The sequence below is a fragment of the Corvus cornix genome, chromosome 11 (genome assembly GCF_000738735.6).
Source record: "Corvus cornix cornix isolate S_Up_H32 chromosome 11, ASM73873v5, whole genome shotgun sequence".
Taxonomy (NCBI): Eukaryota; Metazoa; Chordata; class Aves; order Passeriformes; family Corvidae; genus Corvus; species Corvus cornix.
Genome location: NC_046341.1, coordinates 6,788,381 through 6,807,184, shown reverse-complemented (window position 1 = coordinate 6,807,184; position 18,804 = coordinate 6,788,381). Strand labels below are relative to the sequence as shown.

Genomic DNA, 18,804 nt, shown 5'->3' with positions numbered 1-18,804 from the left:
GCTGCATTGACAACACCAGTAACTCAATTTAACACTCAATAGGTTGAAACTTCCAGATATAAGACAATTACAGTAATGCAATTTTATTAATAGAAACACACAGTCACTGATTTATTTATATTAATATAGAAAAATCTTTATTTCAAATGAACATTTAACACAGATTGTAAGTCAAAACAAACCTTAACAGTGACTTACCAGGAAGCCTGTTCATGTTGACTCCTTGAGCAGAAAGTCCTATTCCCATGTACCTTCAAAAAAACCAAACAAAATACCAGTCAAGCAAGAGAACGGTTAAGGCACAAGATCCCCTGCAGCAGAAATACAGCCCTAAAATAAACCCAACCCACACACAAATTATTTAAGAATGACAAAATCACTAAAGATTTTCCATTACTCGTGTCTTTTATTGAATCCAAAATAAAATATCACTAACTGACGGCTTTCTGATGTACAACTACAGCTACTCTTTAGTTCTTAATTGCTAGGAAAAGGAAAACAATCAGCAATGTAATTTCCAGTTTGGTATTTGTGAGGTGTTTTTACCCATATATCAGAAAAAAACCTATTTATATAGGTGATTAACAAGACAGTAAAAAACCACCTAAGTGCAGATATAGTATATGAGGACAGATGTCTGTCTAGCCTGATGTACTGTCTCCAGAAATAGCTGATAGTGGATGCAGAGGACAGAGCACACAGTTGTACTTTCCAAGAACACTCTTGCATTGTCCAGTATATATTCTACACAATCTCACTTTCTGAACCTCTGTAAGCTCTTTGAAAAGGCAACATCCTACAGCTCCCCCATTCAATTCCTGCCCAACCTATTTTTCCTTTGTACTTGCATTTTTAAAATTAGAAGAGAGAGGAAAAGCATTTTCCGGACAACTTTCTCAAGGATTTTAAAGTCCTGATTCACACCCCAGCCCCCAAAGGTCTCTTCTCAAGGCTGGTTAATCACAGTCTACTCAGCTGTTCTTATGGAAGCTCATCTCTACCTCAATGCTCCTGCTACACTTCCAGTTCTGTAAGTTCTTTGAGAAGCAGGGAATAACCAGAGCCACCAGCATCGCACAACACAAGCCCACAGTGATTATTACAGATAACAGCATAACAATGTTCTCTGTTTTGGTTTCTATCCCTCCCCCTCCTGATCTCTATTACTGCATTTATTTTTTGACTGCAGATGAGAACTGAACTCAATTTTCCATGGAAGTGGGACACAGCTTGACCCTGCACTCTAAGAGGCAGCTCAGAGGCCATTTTTTGTATCAAGTCTGGATTGTTCATTCTGCCCTCATGAGAATCCTTTTGCACCTATCCAGCAGGACAGTAAGGCAAAGCCAGCCTTCACAAAGTCTCCTCTTCCTCACTGCAATACTTATGCACATTCCCATTTTGTGTCTTCTGTTTCTGCTAATTTGCATGGTCTGTAATTCTCTAAATATCCTCTGGTAACACAGCTCAGGTTTTTTTTCAACACACTCCCATATTTTTAGGTTACTGAGCTTTGAAACTAACTGTTGGGCTGTTGTTCTTGTAAAAGTAAGAATCCAAGGGGGCTACAGCCAGTAGTCCTACATACTGTAGTACTACATACAGTGTCCTGCTATTCTTTCACTGTATCAGTTTTCTTTCTGTGGCTTCCTTGGCCACCTGCTCCATAAAACATTAATCAGGTATGAAAATACTATTTCAGAATTTCACCCCTAAGTTACAGTTTCTTCAAGTTATGTGCATTAAGTCCCCTGCAGAAACTGCTCCCTGTCCTTGACTTCCCCATCTCAGTCACCGTCACATGGAAATGGTAATAACTGATTGGTTTTTGTTTACACGGAAATTTTAATCCTTAGAGATCTGCAAGTTTATAAAATCTTAGCCTGTAATTTCTTTAATAGCACAAAATAGAACTGTTTTGGTGGAAAAATACCTTTAAGATTGTCGAGTCCAACTATTGACCAAAACTGCCAAGCTCACCACTAAACCACGTCCCAAAGTGCCACAGCCATTCTTCTTTTAAATCCCTCCAGGGATGGGGACTCTAGCACCTCCCTGGGCAGCCTATTCCAGTGCTTGACAAACCTTTCCATGAAGAAAGTTTTCCTGATATCCAACTTACACCTCCCTGATGCAACTTCTGGCCATTTCCTCTTGTCCCATCACTTGTTACCTGGGAGAAGAGACCATCTTCGCAAACATGGCCAACTCTCTTGTACACGCCACATTTTGGTAGCATGACCGTCTGGATTTCAAATCCTTGAAGCCCAGTTTTACACTGCTTTAAATTAAGTCAATCCTTTCTTTTAAAGACATGCTCTGTTTCTGAAGTGCACCAGCTCCCAGAGGATGCAGACCCTTCCTCCTCAGACCAACAGAGAGAGCAGAGAGGCAGCAAACTCTCGGTTTGCAGTGCATAGAACAGGTTATCAGCCACGCTGAGAAAACAGAACTCCCTGAGCCACACACAAACACAAGTCCTGATGTGATCATACCAGCTAAACCCAGCTCTCTTCCTAGTGGTCAAGGAGATGAGATCATCCAGGAAAGACTGGTTGCTGATGTACAGCACAACCCTGAACTCACACACTGCACATGCTGTGGTGACTGCCCGGCACATCCACCCTGAGCCCTTGAGCTCCTGAACCTTGCGTTCAAGAAAAGCAACAAGGAAGGTTCTGCTCTGATACAGAGATCTCAAGGATGGAAGGGACTTTAGAGGAAGGACTATGTGATCTCATTCCTCTGGATCCCTTGGGGGAAAAAAACCCCACAGACACACATCTCTTCTCTGTAATCAAGACTTTTTAAATGTCACATTCCATAGTCCATGACTCAGCTATTTCATTCTTTAGAACTCTTGAATGAAGACCAGATAACCCCAATGATCTCGTCCTGTCTTTTATGGGTTGTTGTATTAATCCTTCAACAGGAACCAAGTTACCATTTAAAAACAAAGATTGGCATATGTTTTGTTTACAAATGACATTGTTGCTGTATTAACTCTTTCTCTTCAGAAGGACAATCCTTTAAAAGCAAAAGACTGGCATTTATGACCCTCTAAACATTCCTACGTTCTCAAAGTTCTTCATAAGGAGTTCTCCTGCATTATCTCTTGGTTTTAGAGACTCCAGCTTGCTTCCCATCCCTGATATGTTGGGAGGGAAAAATATTCCTTTAAGATTTCGGACCTTGAGCCAGATGTCCCTCAACTCATTTTGGTCAACCCTATTGGGTTTTTTAAGCTTAAGGGTTTGTTCTTTCAATTTTTCTCATTGAATAAAATTTAAACTTTTGGGGTGTGTATCTCTATTGCCTCTCATCCCTGTGTCTGATTTTGTCAACTGTCTCATCCTCCAATAAAATGTCTTCTTAAACAGTCTCTGTACCATCTCAAAGCATTTAACCCTTCTGATTTTATTAGCTATTCTTAAACAAGCTTCTTCAATTTATACGGTTTGTTTTCTGGCTTTTTTTGTTGTTGGGTGGTGGGGTTTTTGGATGAACACTGAAGTGGGAGGGTCTGGGGACCTTTCATAGCACTCCTCAAAGCACACCAAACATGAGTGATTATGGTCAGTGCTGCAGAGCATCTTCTAAACACACCTTTCTTGCAAACATTTTCTGCACTGCTCAGAGCACGAGTCAGAAGTTACATCCTCATGAGTTCCCTGACTCATGAGAGCCTCTCCAAAGCAGGCATTTATGGCATCTAAAAATTCAGCCTCATGGTGTCATCTGACATACATGCATCTCTAATAAACTGAATTTGGGGATATGTTTACAGCCTTCCAGGCACAATACAGAAGACTTTCCCCTCTATCTTCAGGGAGTACTCCAGCTCTTCACTGCCACTTTCTTAGTGCACTGGCAGATAAGGGAGTTCTTGTTCAGTTTCTGTATTCCGACTGAGTCTGGAATCTTCTGCTGCTACAGAGATTTCCTTACTACATGGTGGGTTTTGCCACGTGTTTTTTTTTCAACTACGTGTGCAAGCAGCCAGGATCCCAGTCCACAGCTACAACTGCACTCAACTCTGTGAGAGCAGTGACAAGTGCCACCTCTGCCAACTGTTCAAACCTGACGGGAGCTGTGATTCAAAGTACACAACTGCTTCAACTCAATATAAAAGCACCATCTAAGCCTGAAGCAATAACACCAGAGAGCTCATCCTGACACTGGCAGGTCTGAAACACTGAACAAAAACCTGTCCAGGAGCAGACCATTCTGCTTCTCTGGCAGAACCATCTCCACCAACTTCACCAGGTCACATCACCGAGCTCCAGACGTCCCAAATTTGTTGGCTGTGACAAATCTTGTTCAAAGAGCAGGACATGCCTCTTGGCATAGGGAATGTTTCTTATGTCCTGATCTATTTGGCTCAGCTGAAGGTAAAACACTGCAGAACTGTGGCCACTTTGTCTTGTGGTGGTGTCAGATTCCTTCCTTTCAGTATCACACAGCACAGCTCTGCTGGCACAGGGCCACAGGCCAACTTCATCCCTCTTTACTGCCTGAGGGTGCTTGTCTGCTCCTCTGCCTCTACATCTGCTGCTGTTGACATTAACAGACCTAGAACTGAACAGAGAGGACACCTCTGCACACAGCCTTGGCACAGCTTCAGCACAATCCCAGCTGCAGCACTTCAATGGGTGCCCTTTGTCCCCATCCCTTGCTGGCTCACTGCACTGTACTGCACCACATGGGTGGCAACACTAAGGAAAACATTGGAAATTAGAGGAAATAACCTAGTTGTTGAACTCAGATAAAATAGGTCATCACCCACTTTGGCTTATCCTGCTTAACTTCATTATTTTCTATGCAGATTCATCCCCCTCTTTTGTGTACAGCAGCAAATCTGATGCACATAACCAAAGACAAAACTTACAGAATAGTATCTTTCCATTTTCAGACAATATAGCTTTAAATTGAGACTGGAAGCTTGTATTTTTATAAAAAGCAAGCATTACAACTCCACAAATACTAAATTTAGAACTACACTTTAATCTAGATACACAACACCATGGAAATATGTTGCTTAAAAAAAAAAGGAACATGACCACAAGCCTTCCTGGTTCACAGTTTTTTGCTCTTCAACTTCTGATCCCATTTAAAGCTCAAGACAAACTTTAAAAATAAGACCTTAATGGCTGTAAAACTGCACACAGAATTTGCAGACAACCTAAAATAAAAACAGACTCCCTCACCATGCTGAGTTTCAACTCCACAGCCCACATCTTATACCCAGAACTTCAAATTGTCACAGACTTGACTGCTGGGTTTTGTTTTAGAAAGTGCTACTTTGCTTTTCCCATCTACAATCAATTTATGTACCAGAAGTAATGGATGAAATGAGCTTTAAAATCTACAAAGCCTCAAACAAAAAAATCACCCTATTCTCTTGATAATTGGGAGGTAAAAAAAAAATTATTATTCAACTCCACCACCCCCAAAAGCATCAGATGTTTTCTGAACTTCTTGGTGCAGAACAGCTTCTCACTTCCTCGATTCCAAATGCTCCAAACCAGTTTTGTATATGCAACAAATTCAATACTAGTTAAACAGTATTTTTGGGAGAGCAAATTACTGCCTTTTTTTTTTTTTAATGAATCAATTATGATATTCAATATCATTCAACATAAATCTCTATGGTCTGCCTGCCTGTATCACCCCTGGTTTTGGACCATTATAGTGTAGACAGACTCCCTGTGGGGTATTCCTTAACTGGAGTTCCTTTTTGAGAGATTCAAAGAGCCTCTTAAGAAAAAGGATGCACAGGAATGTTAGCACCCAGTCTCAAACAGGAAAAAAATTATTTTGGGGGTAATAATACATTTATGTCCATTATCCATCATAGGTAAGATGCAAAGCTAAGCAAAAGTGACCTCCTAAAACCACCTTCTCAGCAGCGAACACTGAATACTTGGAACTGCCCCCCACACCTAATGTGAAGCTTCAAAAATGCTGCATCAGTAGACCAATTCCAAATAGAGCAGACTGACCAAAATAAACGCAGACACATGCTGGTGATTCAGTCAGAACAGTCTTGTTTCCACTCACCAGCAGCCTTGGCAGTTACCATAGCACCAAATTCTTCCAGACTCCCACTTCACCTCAGCCCTGCCCAATAGTGGTTGCTTTAGAAAATGTGACTGAAATTAGCCACACTGAACACCAGCCACGACATCAGCTCTGCCTGTTTTATCCACGCCCTGGCTCTCCTTGGCCACAGCAGAAGAATGAAGGACCTTGGTAAAAAGCTCTCATGTCAGAAGATGCTGGCTCCACACACAACCAGCAGTATTCCCAGGATTCTTCCCTCTAGGTCTTACAGCACCATGACTGTGCTAAGATTAGGCTCAAAGACACAAAGCTTCCTGGGTCCCTTCCCCAGTTCCCAAGTACTTTAGCAGTAAACACCCACATGTAGCTGCTCCAGCACAGTGACATCTAAACAGGACAGCGTTCACTTCTGGCTCCTAAGACAACTTGTGTGGTGGACTCTGCAGCACAGATGTTTTCAAAGCTGCATTTTAAATCTGTTTATTTTTTAAAAATAGGTATTATCTTTTGTTTCTGTCAATAAAAGACATTCCCTTGGAAAATACATGGAAGACCAAAATGATGACTGTACTTCTAAATTAAAATTTATAAAGATAGAAAAGATCATAAATGCACTGACTCAGTCAGGAAGAATTATATATTGCCACTGGGCAGAAACTAGCTGAAAAACAATGAGAAAAGTTATTTCACAGGAGTGTCAACATTTGACTGACCTAAACGGAAACAAAGATCCCTTAATGAGGCTGTTCTAAGCATTACAGTCATAGAAGAGACACTGATGGCTGTGTTTAGTTTGTCCCAGAAGGGGAATCCACCCATATGAGAAGCGATTCTTTGAGTCAAAAGATGCTTCTCCAGAACAAACCACAGATACCCAGATGAGATGACGAGCTGATACCCAGAGAACCTGCCAAAAAGTCAACGTAAGAAAAGTTTCTTGTGTAGTCTAAAGCTACTTTGTATGAGGAAACCCACAAAAATCCTTGTGAACCCAGCAGAAAAACTTCAGAACAGTCCTGCCCTTTGACAGCAAGCAGCTAATGCTGAAATTCCAGGATTTGCATCTATTTGGCTTTTCCAGTGCAGGAATGAAGAACTCATTGAGTCAAACAGAGGAGAACACAGCAACAGAAGTCATGCAGACCTGTACTACATTCTTCAGTTTCAAGAATTCCAGGAGCAAAGGACATCTCCCTGGAAAGCACCCAGCACTTGAGAAGCATTGCCATGTGCAAAATAAAGGCAGGGCAGAAGGAGGGAGAAAGCAATTAGCCCCAGGTCCTCACTGGACAAGCAGTGTACTTTAAACAAAAAGAGGTATTTCTTTACTCAAAAAGCTGCAAGACTTCCTCCAGTAAACTTGGACTGAATACTCATCTCTAACACTAGGAAACAATTAGCAAGGCAGATTTTTTAAGCTCTGCCAGGAGAAAGACAGCATAAATAATAAATAACATCTACAGGTTTCCCCTGTATTTATTGTTTAACCTGTTGAAAGGTACCAAGTCAGGATGGTGAAACGATCCCTGCCACTCTTCTTTCAAGTGGCTCTGAGGTTCACCCAGATGGCAGACAAAATTCAACCCATCTGAAAGCTGGGGAAACAAAGGGGGAAAAACTACATTGGTTGGGTAACACCCACCAGCCCGGAACACTTCTTTCCCAGTCCCAGTCCCACCCTGGCACAGTATAGGAGGCTGGAACAAGACTGCCAGGGATGCCAACAGGCACCAAGGTCCAAACTTGAAGAGTTAAGACCAGAGAGGTTGAATAATTTGTTCTGAAGGCCATGACTTCCAGTAAAGCAGTCGTTCCCTGCTCAGTTGTGAACCAACATTAACACAACATAAGGGAGAAATTCCTGGGACTGGCATTTTATTACATGGCTCAGCCAAAGCTACGCAATCCCACTGAGCCACGAGTCAAACAAGGGATGTTCCACTCTTGCAGAGGTTTGTGAGTCAAAGGCTTCCTGTATCCTGCAGTTTTTTCTAATAACCACACCTGCGTGGTAGGAATCCTGTCCTCCCAGCTATTATGCACCCCACTCTTTCAACACACACAGTTAAATCTAAAATAAACAAACTAAATTAAGTTAGAGGTGAATAATACACCACACTGGTGGCATTTCAGAGACTTTCACAGTCTCTTGTGCAAAGCTGTGAACTATCACTCTTGTCTGAGGTGGGTCCTGACTTCATGCCAGGTTTAAAGAGTGGCTAGAAATGATAACCCTTATCAACTTACCACTTGAAACCACATTGTTGCAGTTCTGGTGGGGGAAGGGGAACATTGTTTTAAGGAAGTGAAAAAACAAGTTACATCTGTTTAAAAAAATTACCTATGGCACGTAAAATACTGGATTCCAACTGTCTCCGATTCCTCAGTCTAACAACAAATATTTTGGAACTACTTCATAATGGAATATAATCTCTAGAGTGGACGTGGTTCTGGTTTTATTTGTGTATATAGTGCTGTTCTGTGCTGGTGCTTCAGAAACAGCACTGATGGGCTCTAGGAAGAATCCCAAATCCCCAAGAAGAGGTCAGTAAAGACAAATAATGCAAGGCTGAAAAGAAGTGGATAAAGGGAAGAAAATAAAAATTTTAAGAGCTCATTAAAAACAACTACAAGTATCCTGAGGCACAGAGGAGTCCATTGTACATCAGCCCTTGGGAAGGCAGAGAAGCCTTAAAAGCTGAAGATCATGGAAGGGAAAGTGAGTGAGCAGGACAAAACCGAGATGCAGCAATCTGGTAACATAACACATCTTCTCAGGGTGTTTATGAGTAATTGGTGACAAAATGACAGAGGAAGAATGAAAGGCTATTTTTGATAGACCAAGGTATCATATTCCCAGCTCCCTTCCAATTTTAGGACCACATTCAACTGGTATCTGCCAGCTGTAGGAAGGGCCAAATCCATCCCTTGTCTGTGTTACCTTCTGGAGAGGAAAAGACTGATGATGTAGATTGATGTTTGTAGGAACACTGAAAGATCAAAAATACACAGAAGAAGACTTGACCTGAGCACCATGTAAGAAAGAAAAGGTAAAATACGAGCACCACCAGGGTAAAATCACCATTAAAATCTGTCCAGAATAACCAGTTTCTCCATCTGCTACCCCAAGCATCACCACATCCAACAGAACCCCAAACCCTGTGTTCAAATGCAAATGGAGCTGAAGCAAAGGTGTCCCACCAATTTATTGTTTTTTTCACTCTTGGCAGCTGACTCATTCTCCAAGTCAGCTGATATCCAACAAAGTTCACACACAAACCATCTCAGTGACAAATGGTGCCTAAAGTCTGGGAACAGAACAAAGCATTACTGATACTCATTCTCTGATTATTTATTCTGGTTACACCCAACTGAATAAGTAGGATTTTTGTTCAGGTTGTCCTGCTGAGTAACAAACCTCACTTCCAAATGCATTGCTCATATTCACTGAAAATATATTAGGGAAGTTAAACAGGTTTTCATGACTGAATGGACTTAAGATTGTTTGAATGCCAGTCAAAGCAACAGAACATTTTTTTCTGCCATGAACAAAACCTAGAAAACAGTAAAGAAAGATGCTAGAGTTACCACAAATGTCTAACAGAAAGGCATCCAAAAGAGGGCAAGTCATTTAAAGACTGTTTCATTTTGGTGACTACTCTCGCATTTCAGTCCATCATAAGAGACAGATTCAAAATGTACCTTGAGCCCCTGTTTTTTCCTCTGAAAAACAGGGGGAACAATATAAATGCAATACCCAAATCAGAAGAAAACACTCCACCACCAGCTTAAGGGATATTCTCACAGCCTTTTAGGCTAATTTCCTCTGGTTTATGCTTGGATAGTAACAATTCTTATGAAAGGAGGATTTACCTGCCAATAATTAAAGAAACTACAGAAAGAAGTAGCTGCAGTATTTACATAAGATCTGGAGAGGGGGCAAATTATGTGGAAAACACACAAGAGAGAAAGTAACACCTGAAGTTTTGAGAGATGCATTGGTGAAATAAGAACACTTTCTCTTTAAACAGCAGCAGAGAGTCAGAGCTGGGGTGAGCACTGGGAAAGCACCACACACTGAACTCACAGATCTTTACACACTGACATCTCCACAACAAGGGACAAAGGCTTCATGTGGACCAGAGCATCCATACAAAGAACTTGTAAACAAGCAGGCAGACTGTAGTGTGAAAACAGAGATCCAGTGTTGTATCACAGGTACAAAGTAAATCCCACTGCTAGAAAAGCAGTTTAAAAAGTGAATCTGGTTGCAGAGTCAATATAATACAATCATCACAATTCAGCTTCAGTGGAGAGTTGAAGAAAAAGAGTCAAAGCTTCACAGTGAATGATAAAGTCTTCAGCAGTTCATCATTTCAAGGCTTCTCAAGTGAAAGAAAAAGGTTTTCCCTATATAAAAGTTATCCAACTTACAAAATTTAATTATTAAACAGAATTCCTTAGATCTGCAAGTTTAGAATATGTAAATGATTAGTTCCCATTATTCTGTGATTTAACTGCAAACATATTCTGAGGAACTGAGCATAGTAATGTTCTACATATCTTCTAAAGATGTGGATTTTGCTAGAGTTTGCTTTTTTCATACTCTTACCATTTCTATAACAGATACTCAGAGAGGGGGGGGTGGGGGGGGGGAAGAAAACATAACCAAACAAAAATAACCCCTTCCTGAATTTTTTCTTCTTTACTGTGCAAAACTTCATAAGCAGGTGAACAAAAAATCCCAACAACAACAAAAACAATTATCACAGTCTGAAATCCAGGAAATCTCAGACCTCAGACATACCTAAATGCACACATCACAAGTGAAAAAGTCACATATCACCATCACTGCTTGCATTTTGTTGCCTTATTTCACAAATTATTTTAATGATAAATTGATATTAAACTATTACAATGGATGGCCCATGATACTGCTAGAAAACACTCAGTTTAAATTTCCACTTCATTGATAAAAAAAGAAAGGAATTAAAGAAAAATTTTAAAAATTGCAAATCAGATATTCAAACCTCATGACTGCTTTACACTGAAAAGCTGCTCTCAATATTACTCCCTTTTTGAAGAGCATAGCAGAACAATGACAAAGAAATAACAGCTTGTATGAGGTGTCATCAATTGACAGGAAACCTCTGCAGAAAATGAGTCTCTACACCTGAGAGCATCAAGGCACAGTTGGCAGCTGAGCAAGAAGGACTTGCTTGGGCAATCTGCAAATGGGAACAAGGCAGGAACTGTTTATGGAATCTACTTGGGGGCTTTATTTATGTGTTGGGTTGTTTAAATGAATGTCTGCAGAACAGCATAAATTCAAACAAGCAGACCTACCTGCAAACAGAACAACCCCCTCTCTGTGCTGGTTTTGGATTCTTGGAAACCAGGATGGAAAAACATAAAAAGGGGGAGGAAATCAATTATTTACAGACTTATCAGTGACAAATCAGGAATCACACGAGAAATCCTCAGTTGCCATAGAATATCCCTTAACCTTCCCTACAGCCACATCCAGACAGGCAGGACACTCCAAAGTGTCTGAGCATAAGCAGGCAATGCTGTCAAGAGTGCTACAGGGACAGGCCTCTGTCAGCATCTGGAATCCATTAGAGCACACAAGCAAAAGGCTTTTCACAGAGCCATCACACTCACCATATGCTGAGGAGAAATGGAAAGTTGGCAAGGAGAAACATAAGCAAGGAAAAGGGGCAGATGATTTGTTACTAATGTACAGACTGCAACCAACCAACACATCTGACCTTTATTTTTCTTTTTCAGTCAGAGAGAAACTAAGCTATTTTTAAGTCTGGCTTATGGTGCACTTGTGTATGAAAGCTAAAGGAAGATTTGAAATAAACTATGGTATGGACTAAGCTCGATTAGCTCTTCAGCCACTCTCCTCAAAGAACTCTCTTCTCCCTCTCCCAGAAAACTGCCCTCAACCTAAGCTAGTGCTGACCAGTATCTCTGGACAAGAGGCTACACAGCTCAAAGCAACTGTAGAACGGTGCTGGAAGAAGGATACCAGCATTCCCTGTGGCTTATGTCTTTCCAGCTTCCCTCTCCTGCCTTTCTGGGTCTTCACCTAATGCAGAAATCACTGTTTCAGGTACTGATCCAGCAAAAAGACTGTGAACACAGTCGAGCTCACTACAAGTCACTAGTGCTGGCACACAAAAACCCATCATGGCAAAAAGAAAACCCATACTGGGATGCTTCCTGGGATGGCTCAAAGTCCTCATGAAACCACTGGGCTGCCCTGGCACAGAGGGCCAGGCCCCTTGGCACCTCCTCTGCCCACAGAGCACACTTGCTGTGTTTGCACAGAGTTGCCATGGGCAGGCAGTGGCTCTGTCCCCACCGGAGAGGTCAGGATGCCAGCACACCCAAGCATCCGTGAGTAAGCAGCTGTCCAAGACCAAACCATTCCCAGAAAAAGACAGCTGTTGACAGTAAACTGCCATTGCAAAGGCAATCCACAGGCTGCTGGGCTGTCTGTTCCAGGAGCAGCTCAGAAATGGAGAGGAGGCTGCAGGACAGGCGACTTTTGCCAGAATCCAGAACCTTGTGCATCATCAGGGCTGGCCTCTGGAATGTCCTCCCCACTCACACTCCATCACAACCCAGCACGTGGCTGGGGGAGGTAAAACCAGTCAAGAAACCAAACTGGTGGTCAGGAACATGCACTGTCACCCACAGGCAGCTCACCTTGCCCCAGCATAAAGAGGACAACAAGGATGACATGTCCTTCTGAGTCACAACAGCCTCTAAGTTGTGGGTTGGCTGCCCTACCCTAATGAGTCTCTCCCTGTTCCTGTTTACCAAGCAGAGATCGTCTAGTGGGGAAACAGAGGCTGAGATGTGCTGACAAATCACCACCAAACAGAACCACGTATTGGAGGGAGAGAGGAAGAGTTTAGTGCTTCAAATACAGCTAAGGCTGAACTGTTACAAACAGCATTGTGATAAAAGCCTGAGTTATTTGTGGCAGCTCAGGAGCAGAAGAGTCACAGGCATTTCTGCCAATCTGCTCATCTGAGGAATGCTGGAAGCAAGCCATCCACAGATTCATGGAGAGGTTTGGACGGGAAGGGACCTTGGGACATTCCTTCTTCATCCTTCCGCTCAAAGCATAAGTAATTCTGAAACTTCTATCAGTCAGCAGACTGAGGGCTCCCCCAGGCAAATTTGATGAGGGAGATGCCAGTGCCTCTCCAGGCATTCTGTCTGGGTGCATAACCAGTTTCACAAAGCAAAGTTCTTTTTTATGTCCAGCTGGCATTTCCCTTGCTACAACTTGTGACCCATTGCCTCTTGTCCTTTTGTTCCAGTTGACAACACTCAGGAGACAAGCACACAATGGTTCAGGAATTAACTACCAGCAAGTCTTAAAACTGTTCAACAACACTTTGAATGGAACTGAGGGTTGCTGCAATGCTACCCTTCTGTCTCCCAGCTCAGCCCATCCCTTTATGGACTTGCCTTCAATTGCTGTCAGGGAAGGGAACCCTGAAAAGTAGTCTTCAATTTAAAGAGGGGAAAAAAAAGGGAGCAATTTCTGACAGTGACGTTAATAGATGAAATCATCATTCATTATTTTCTGGCCAGCTTTCCACCAGTTATCTCCCTGAACCAGCTCACCAGAGGATGGGGTAGCAGTCTGTCAGCACGAGGGAAGGAGTAGAAACATACAGCAAATTCAAGGGCAGAGTCCCACAGCCCTGACATGTATCATCCTGAAGTGCTGTGGAACCACTCCCTGTGTGCTCAGCACAGACAAGGAGGTGAGAAGAGGGCTGGGACAAGAGACTGCAAACTAAGTTCTCCTCTGCTCTCTGAGGATAAGAACGATCTCTCCCCGCAAGGAAGTAGCAACAGATCAACCTACTGACAGATCTGATTTGTTTCATGTTACCTACAAACCTTGTCAAGGCAATTTTTCAATGGTATCCTGGCAGCCTCCCCTCTCCCAAAAAAAACCAAAACAAACCAAAACTGCACAAAAAACAAACCCAATAAATAAACATGACCTCTTATCAGCAAAGACTAAATCCACCAGGATGAGAAATGGCCACCATTCAACTAAAAGTAAGTTTGAATCATGCTTGTTTCTCTCAAAGGATTGTGGTTTTATCTCATGAGCAGTGGAAGATCCAAAGCTAAGAAAAGCTCATCAATCATAAAAGTTTCTTACAAACACCAAATGGACTTTTTGGATGCTGTACTTGCTTTGAAATATCCACCAGTAAATGCTTTCACTGATGCTAAGGCAGAAAAGTCCAGCGACGGCAAAGGCAGAGCTTTCATAAATAATTTTGTTTGCTTCTCTAGCAAAAGCACCTTTCTGGGGCTGGTGCATTAAGGCACAGGGGAGACAAGACAGTGCAGAAGAGGGAGTTTTTCTAGCAGCTGTGGCAGTGCAAAGCAACTTGTATCTGTGCTGCTGCAGTCCCTCCCTCCCTCTTCCCTTGTGCTGGCTCTGGGGTGAGCACAGGAGTTCTCAGCCTGGAAAATGGGGGAAGGCAAGGACATGTGTTTTGACTGCTAGGATATGATGGGGTGGGAGAAAACAGAGGAGAGAACCAGAGCATACTGGTTTTAAATCCCCTTAGTCCAATGAAGAACAGGGGAGAAGTTAAAAAGGTGGTCCTGACACCTGAGTCATCTCCATAGCTCAGGTTTCTCTACCACAGTGACATCACCAATCCAAAATGGCACTGCCTGATGCCAATTCAAGAAGCCTCTTATCAGAGCATGTCACACACAGGCAACATCTCTTGGCAGGCTGCAAAAAGGCATCATGTGAGGTTTGGGATTCTTCTCCATTAAAAGCCACTGGGAGCTTCTATCCCATTTCTTATCTGAAACCTTCGTTTCTGTTGTTTATTAGCAAGTGTCAGTATCTAACCAGAGTGCAGAGCCCTTAACTAACAACTGTGAGCACAGAAAGACAACACCTTTGAGCAAAATCAGACTCCTCAACACTTCCTGAAATTCATTTCACCAAAGCCTTTCTTGAGTAAGTCTTGTTTCAAAACCAAATCACTCACATTTTAAACCTAAATGTGAAATGCCATCACAAACTCCAAGAAGAGATACACAGGGAATAACTTCACATCTTTACCTCACCACCTCATACAGAAGTCAAATAACCAGCTCTAGGGCAGAGGCTTTACACCTGGAATACCCATCTGGAAATGAGCTCAGAAGGACTCCTCTTCCTCCTCCCTTACTAAAGGGCTGCCAGTGTTGTTCCTAGGGACAACCTTTGCCACTTACACTGCTTGAAAACTTCATTCCCTTGATCCCTTCTTTAGATGTCTGGACTTTCAGTCCTTTAAACTGAAGTCACGATGGTGGAATAAACACTGGGGAGCCTCCTCAAAAGAGATCTCTGCCACAGCTCACTAGTACAACACACTGAGCCTCCAGCAGGAACAATTCAAACTATTAAAGGTGACATACACAAAAGCACCTTCTCAAGTGACAGCCAGGCAGCAGCTACAGTGGAAATTCACAACCACAAATCCCCAGCACCACCCTGTGCGAGATACAAGTTGGATCTGTCTCTACCAGCAAAAGAAAAACAAAGCACAGGAATGGCTGAGACATCAGAGAGGCTCTCAAAGCCTCGCCACTGCCCTGACTTTGGATCAGAGCTATCAGCAGCTCCTGTTCAGGTTGCTGTGTTAACACACATGGTTCTGTCTCTTTGGAATTATTCCTGGAAAGTCACTAATTACAGAATACAATAAAAACAACAGATCATTAATACAGAAAACTCTGATCTTGGGAGACAAGCAGAAAATTCCATTATCTCCCTTTAAGATTGATCTAGAGTGCAGTAAGGATTAAGTACTGTTCAGTGACCTTTTGTAATGTGATTTCTTTGGAAAATTGTCTTGAAGCTCACTGCAAATGATTTCAGTTTTAGCAGTTACATAAACTAATCAAGGGCAGTGTTTCAAAACAGACAAGCAGTTAATAGCCAGGTCAGTGAAATGAAGGAGTAAAGATGGTCTTTTCCCTGCATTTGTAAGGAATTCAGCCCAGCATCCACCTCTGCAGATAACCTGGTAATTATCAAGGGCCTAAATGCAGCACAGCCCGAGATCCTTCCAAGTCCCTTTACAAGTAGGCCACTTCTCAGTTCAAAAATGACAGCAAAAAAATTCAACTGTAACAAGTTGTCACTTTCATTTGGTTTTTAGTAGGAACATTTGCTGCCCTTCCCCACAACCCTTCAACCGGTCAGAGTTCAAATGTCATACTTGAAGGACTGGATTAATTAGTGACACCCAACTCCTCTTCCTGTGTGACTTTCCCTTCTGGATAATATTCCTGCCATATTCATCCTTTAGCAATGAACAATGCCAAGGACATCCACACACAGCAGGCTGACACCTTCATAATGAGTAAAAATTAAATCCACATTAGCAGGAGAACTCCAGACCTTGACAGAAATGCCCCTTTATTGCCTGCCCCAGTGCTCCAGCACTCCTATAACCACTCTTCCCCATGTCAACACCACTGCAGCAGTCCAAAATCAAGCTCAAGGTTCCTCCCTTCTGCTTCACTTCATTTCTAAGGCATCATAATTCCAGAAATCAGAGTGACTAAACCTTGCCAGCAAGAAGAAAACCTATTTTAATTCAAATTGCACTGGAGACCCACAGTTTACTGAGTTTTTTTAGAAGTGCCCACCTCAAAGAGCTCAGGACACAGCTGTGCCAGTGCCTCTGCTTCCAGGGCATTCCACCTCCTTTACATCTATTCACCAGGAGGACAAAACCTGCCCATGCTGTACCTGCCTGCTGCACCCAGCAGCCACGGGACCTCGAACCCTTCTGGAAAGGAGGCCAGAGTCCAGCAGAGCTGCCAGACACACATCCCCAGCCACTGAGCTGGAATGAGGCACTTACCCATCTCTACCTTTACTGACGATCTTCACTTCAAAGTAATAAATGCCACAGGCTGCAGGGATGGGGTGAGTGGCCCTGACCGAGGCAGCATCTTTGTGATTTTTACCGTGACCTAAGAAAGAACAGAAATGTAAGTACTGAGGGGATCTGGCCTCTCACACATCCTGATCTAAAACCTCACTATCTGAAGCCAGCAGGCATTTGTTTCTACACGGAGCCAGCCATTTAAAGCACACTTTCCAGAGAACCAGGACATGCAACCCTGCACTGCCACCAGGAACAATTCCTACAGCACGAGCATTTTAATTTTCCCTTTGTTTTCACTATGAAGTTTCTGAGAAAGACTCTCAGTACCACCTCTCCCCCTCCCCACAGACATAATTTGAAGACCAAGGTACACAGACAGAAGACAAAAATGATTACACAAGAGGGGAATGACATCAGTGTTTACTAGCCAGGCAGGAAAAGGAATAATCAGTTCTCCGCTGGGTGGGTAGGGAGAACAGCTCCAATAGCAAGCAAGGAAAACATCACACTACAAGTCTATGAACAGCTATTTGGTGTAAACCCGAGGAGCCAAAGCCCCAGCTACGCAGCGTGTCGGGGCCATCCGACCGCTTGGCCGGGTTTTAAGCAGGATGACAGCATAAACAGACGGTCTGGCTGCACCGGGCCCAGGCGAGAGACACCGCACAGCGTTATATAAGGCCACACACTCCGCCGGGGAGAGACCCCGGCTCCCCAGCGCCTCCGCTCCCGAGCGCAGGCAGCCCGGCCCAAGCAGCCCAGCCGGGACCCCGGGCCAAGCGGGCGCCCCGCGGCCGGAGCTCGGCGCCTCCCGTCCCCGCGCTGCTCACGGCGCCCCTGCCCCGGGGCCGCCGGACCCGCTGCCGACTCAGCCCACGCCCGGCGAGCCCCGCGGAGCGGCCGGGCGAGGGCCACGCCGGGGCCGTCCCGCTCCGGGCCGAAGCCGAACCCGGCGCCGCCGCCCCAGCCCGGCACCTTTGTAGTGGACGCGCAGGTTGCCCTGCGAGAGGCCGATGTAGTTGTACTTGTCCTTGGGGCTCCAGGAGCGCGGCAGCGGCGTCTCGTCCTGGTTGACGGCGGGGTAGAGACGGCGGAGGCGCCGGCTCAGCTCCTGCTCCTCGGGCGGCCCCGGCGGCGCCGCGTCCCCGCCGCGCGGGCTCCCCGCGCCCGCCTCCGCCATCTTGGACCCGCTTTGTGTCAGCGGGAGGGGAGCGAGGCCCGGCCGCGGCCGGCAGCCAATGGGCTGCGAGCGTGCCCACAATGGGGCCGCGCTGCCCGACGGGAAGCGCAGTCCACGTCACGCCCGCCCCCTCGTCCCCGGCTCTCGCTGAGACTACAACTCCCGAGAGGCTGCGCAAGCAAAGCCCCCGTCCCTCCCCCCGGCGCGCTGCACGCTGGGAATCGTGTCCCCGTTCCGCTCCGCTCCCATCAGCGCCGTGGGGTGCGGGGACTCCCGTTCCCAGCGTGCTCCACGACAACGCGGCGCCCAAGTGCCGCCCCGCACTTGCAGGCGCCCGCCGGCCGCCTCCGCGCACGGGCCGGTTTCGGCCGCCGCGCGGCGCCCGCGCGTCAGGCGCTGCGTGGGCAGCTATGGAGGCGCGGGAGGGGGTCCTGCGGGCGTGGCCGTTGCCATAGCGACGGGTAAACGGAGCGCGCGCGCCATGGCGGCCCCGGGACTGAGGAAGGAACCGAGCGCAGCCACGGGCGGCTCCGGCAAATCCCAGCAACCGGAATAACCAGCGGCTCTGCGCTGCCAGGGCGTGGATGGGGGACCGCGGCC

General features: G+C 44.7%; 1 protein-coding gene across 2 annotated transcripts in view; it reads right to left on the bottom strand.

Moving 5' to 3' along the window:
• The window catches only part of RANBP10 (RAN binding protein 10), a 69,651-nt gene extending 51,447 nt beyond the window's left edge, over positions 1-18,204 (bottom strand). Inside the window, exons 1-3 of one of the 2 annotated variants that reach the window (XM_039558164.1) lie at positions 18,000-18,204; positions 16,998-17,109; positions 199-251 (exon numbers count right to left, since the gene is read on the bottom strand). In XM_039558164.1, coding sequence (XP_039414098.1) covers positions 199-251; positions 16,998-17,109; positions 18,000-18,204 — 370 coding nt within the window. Of the gene's footprint in view, positions 1-198; positions 252-16,997; positions 17,110-17,999 lie in introns of those variants that run through there. The other variant, XM_020583690.2, reaches the window with a different exon arrangement.
• Between the last annotated feature and the right edge of the window lie 600 nt (positions 18,205-18,804).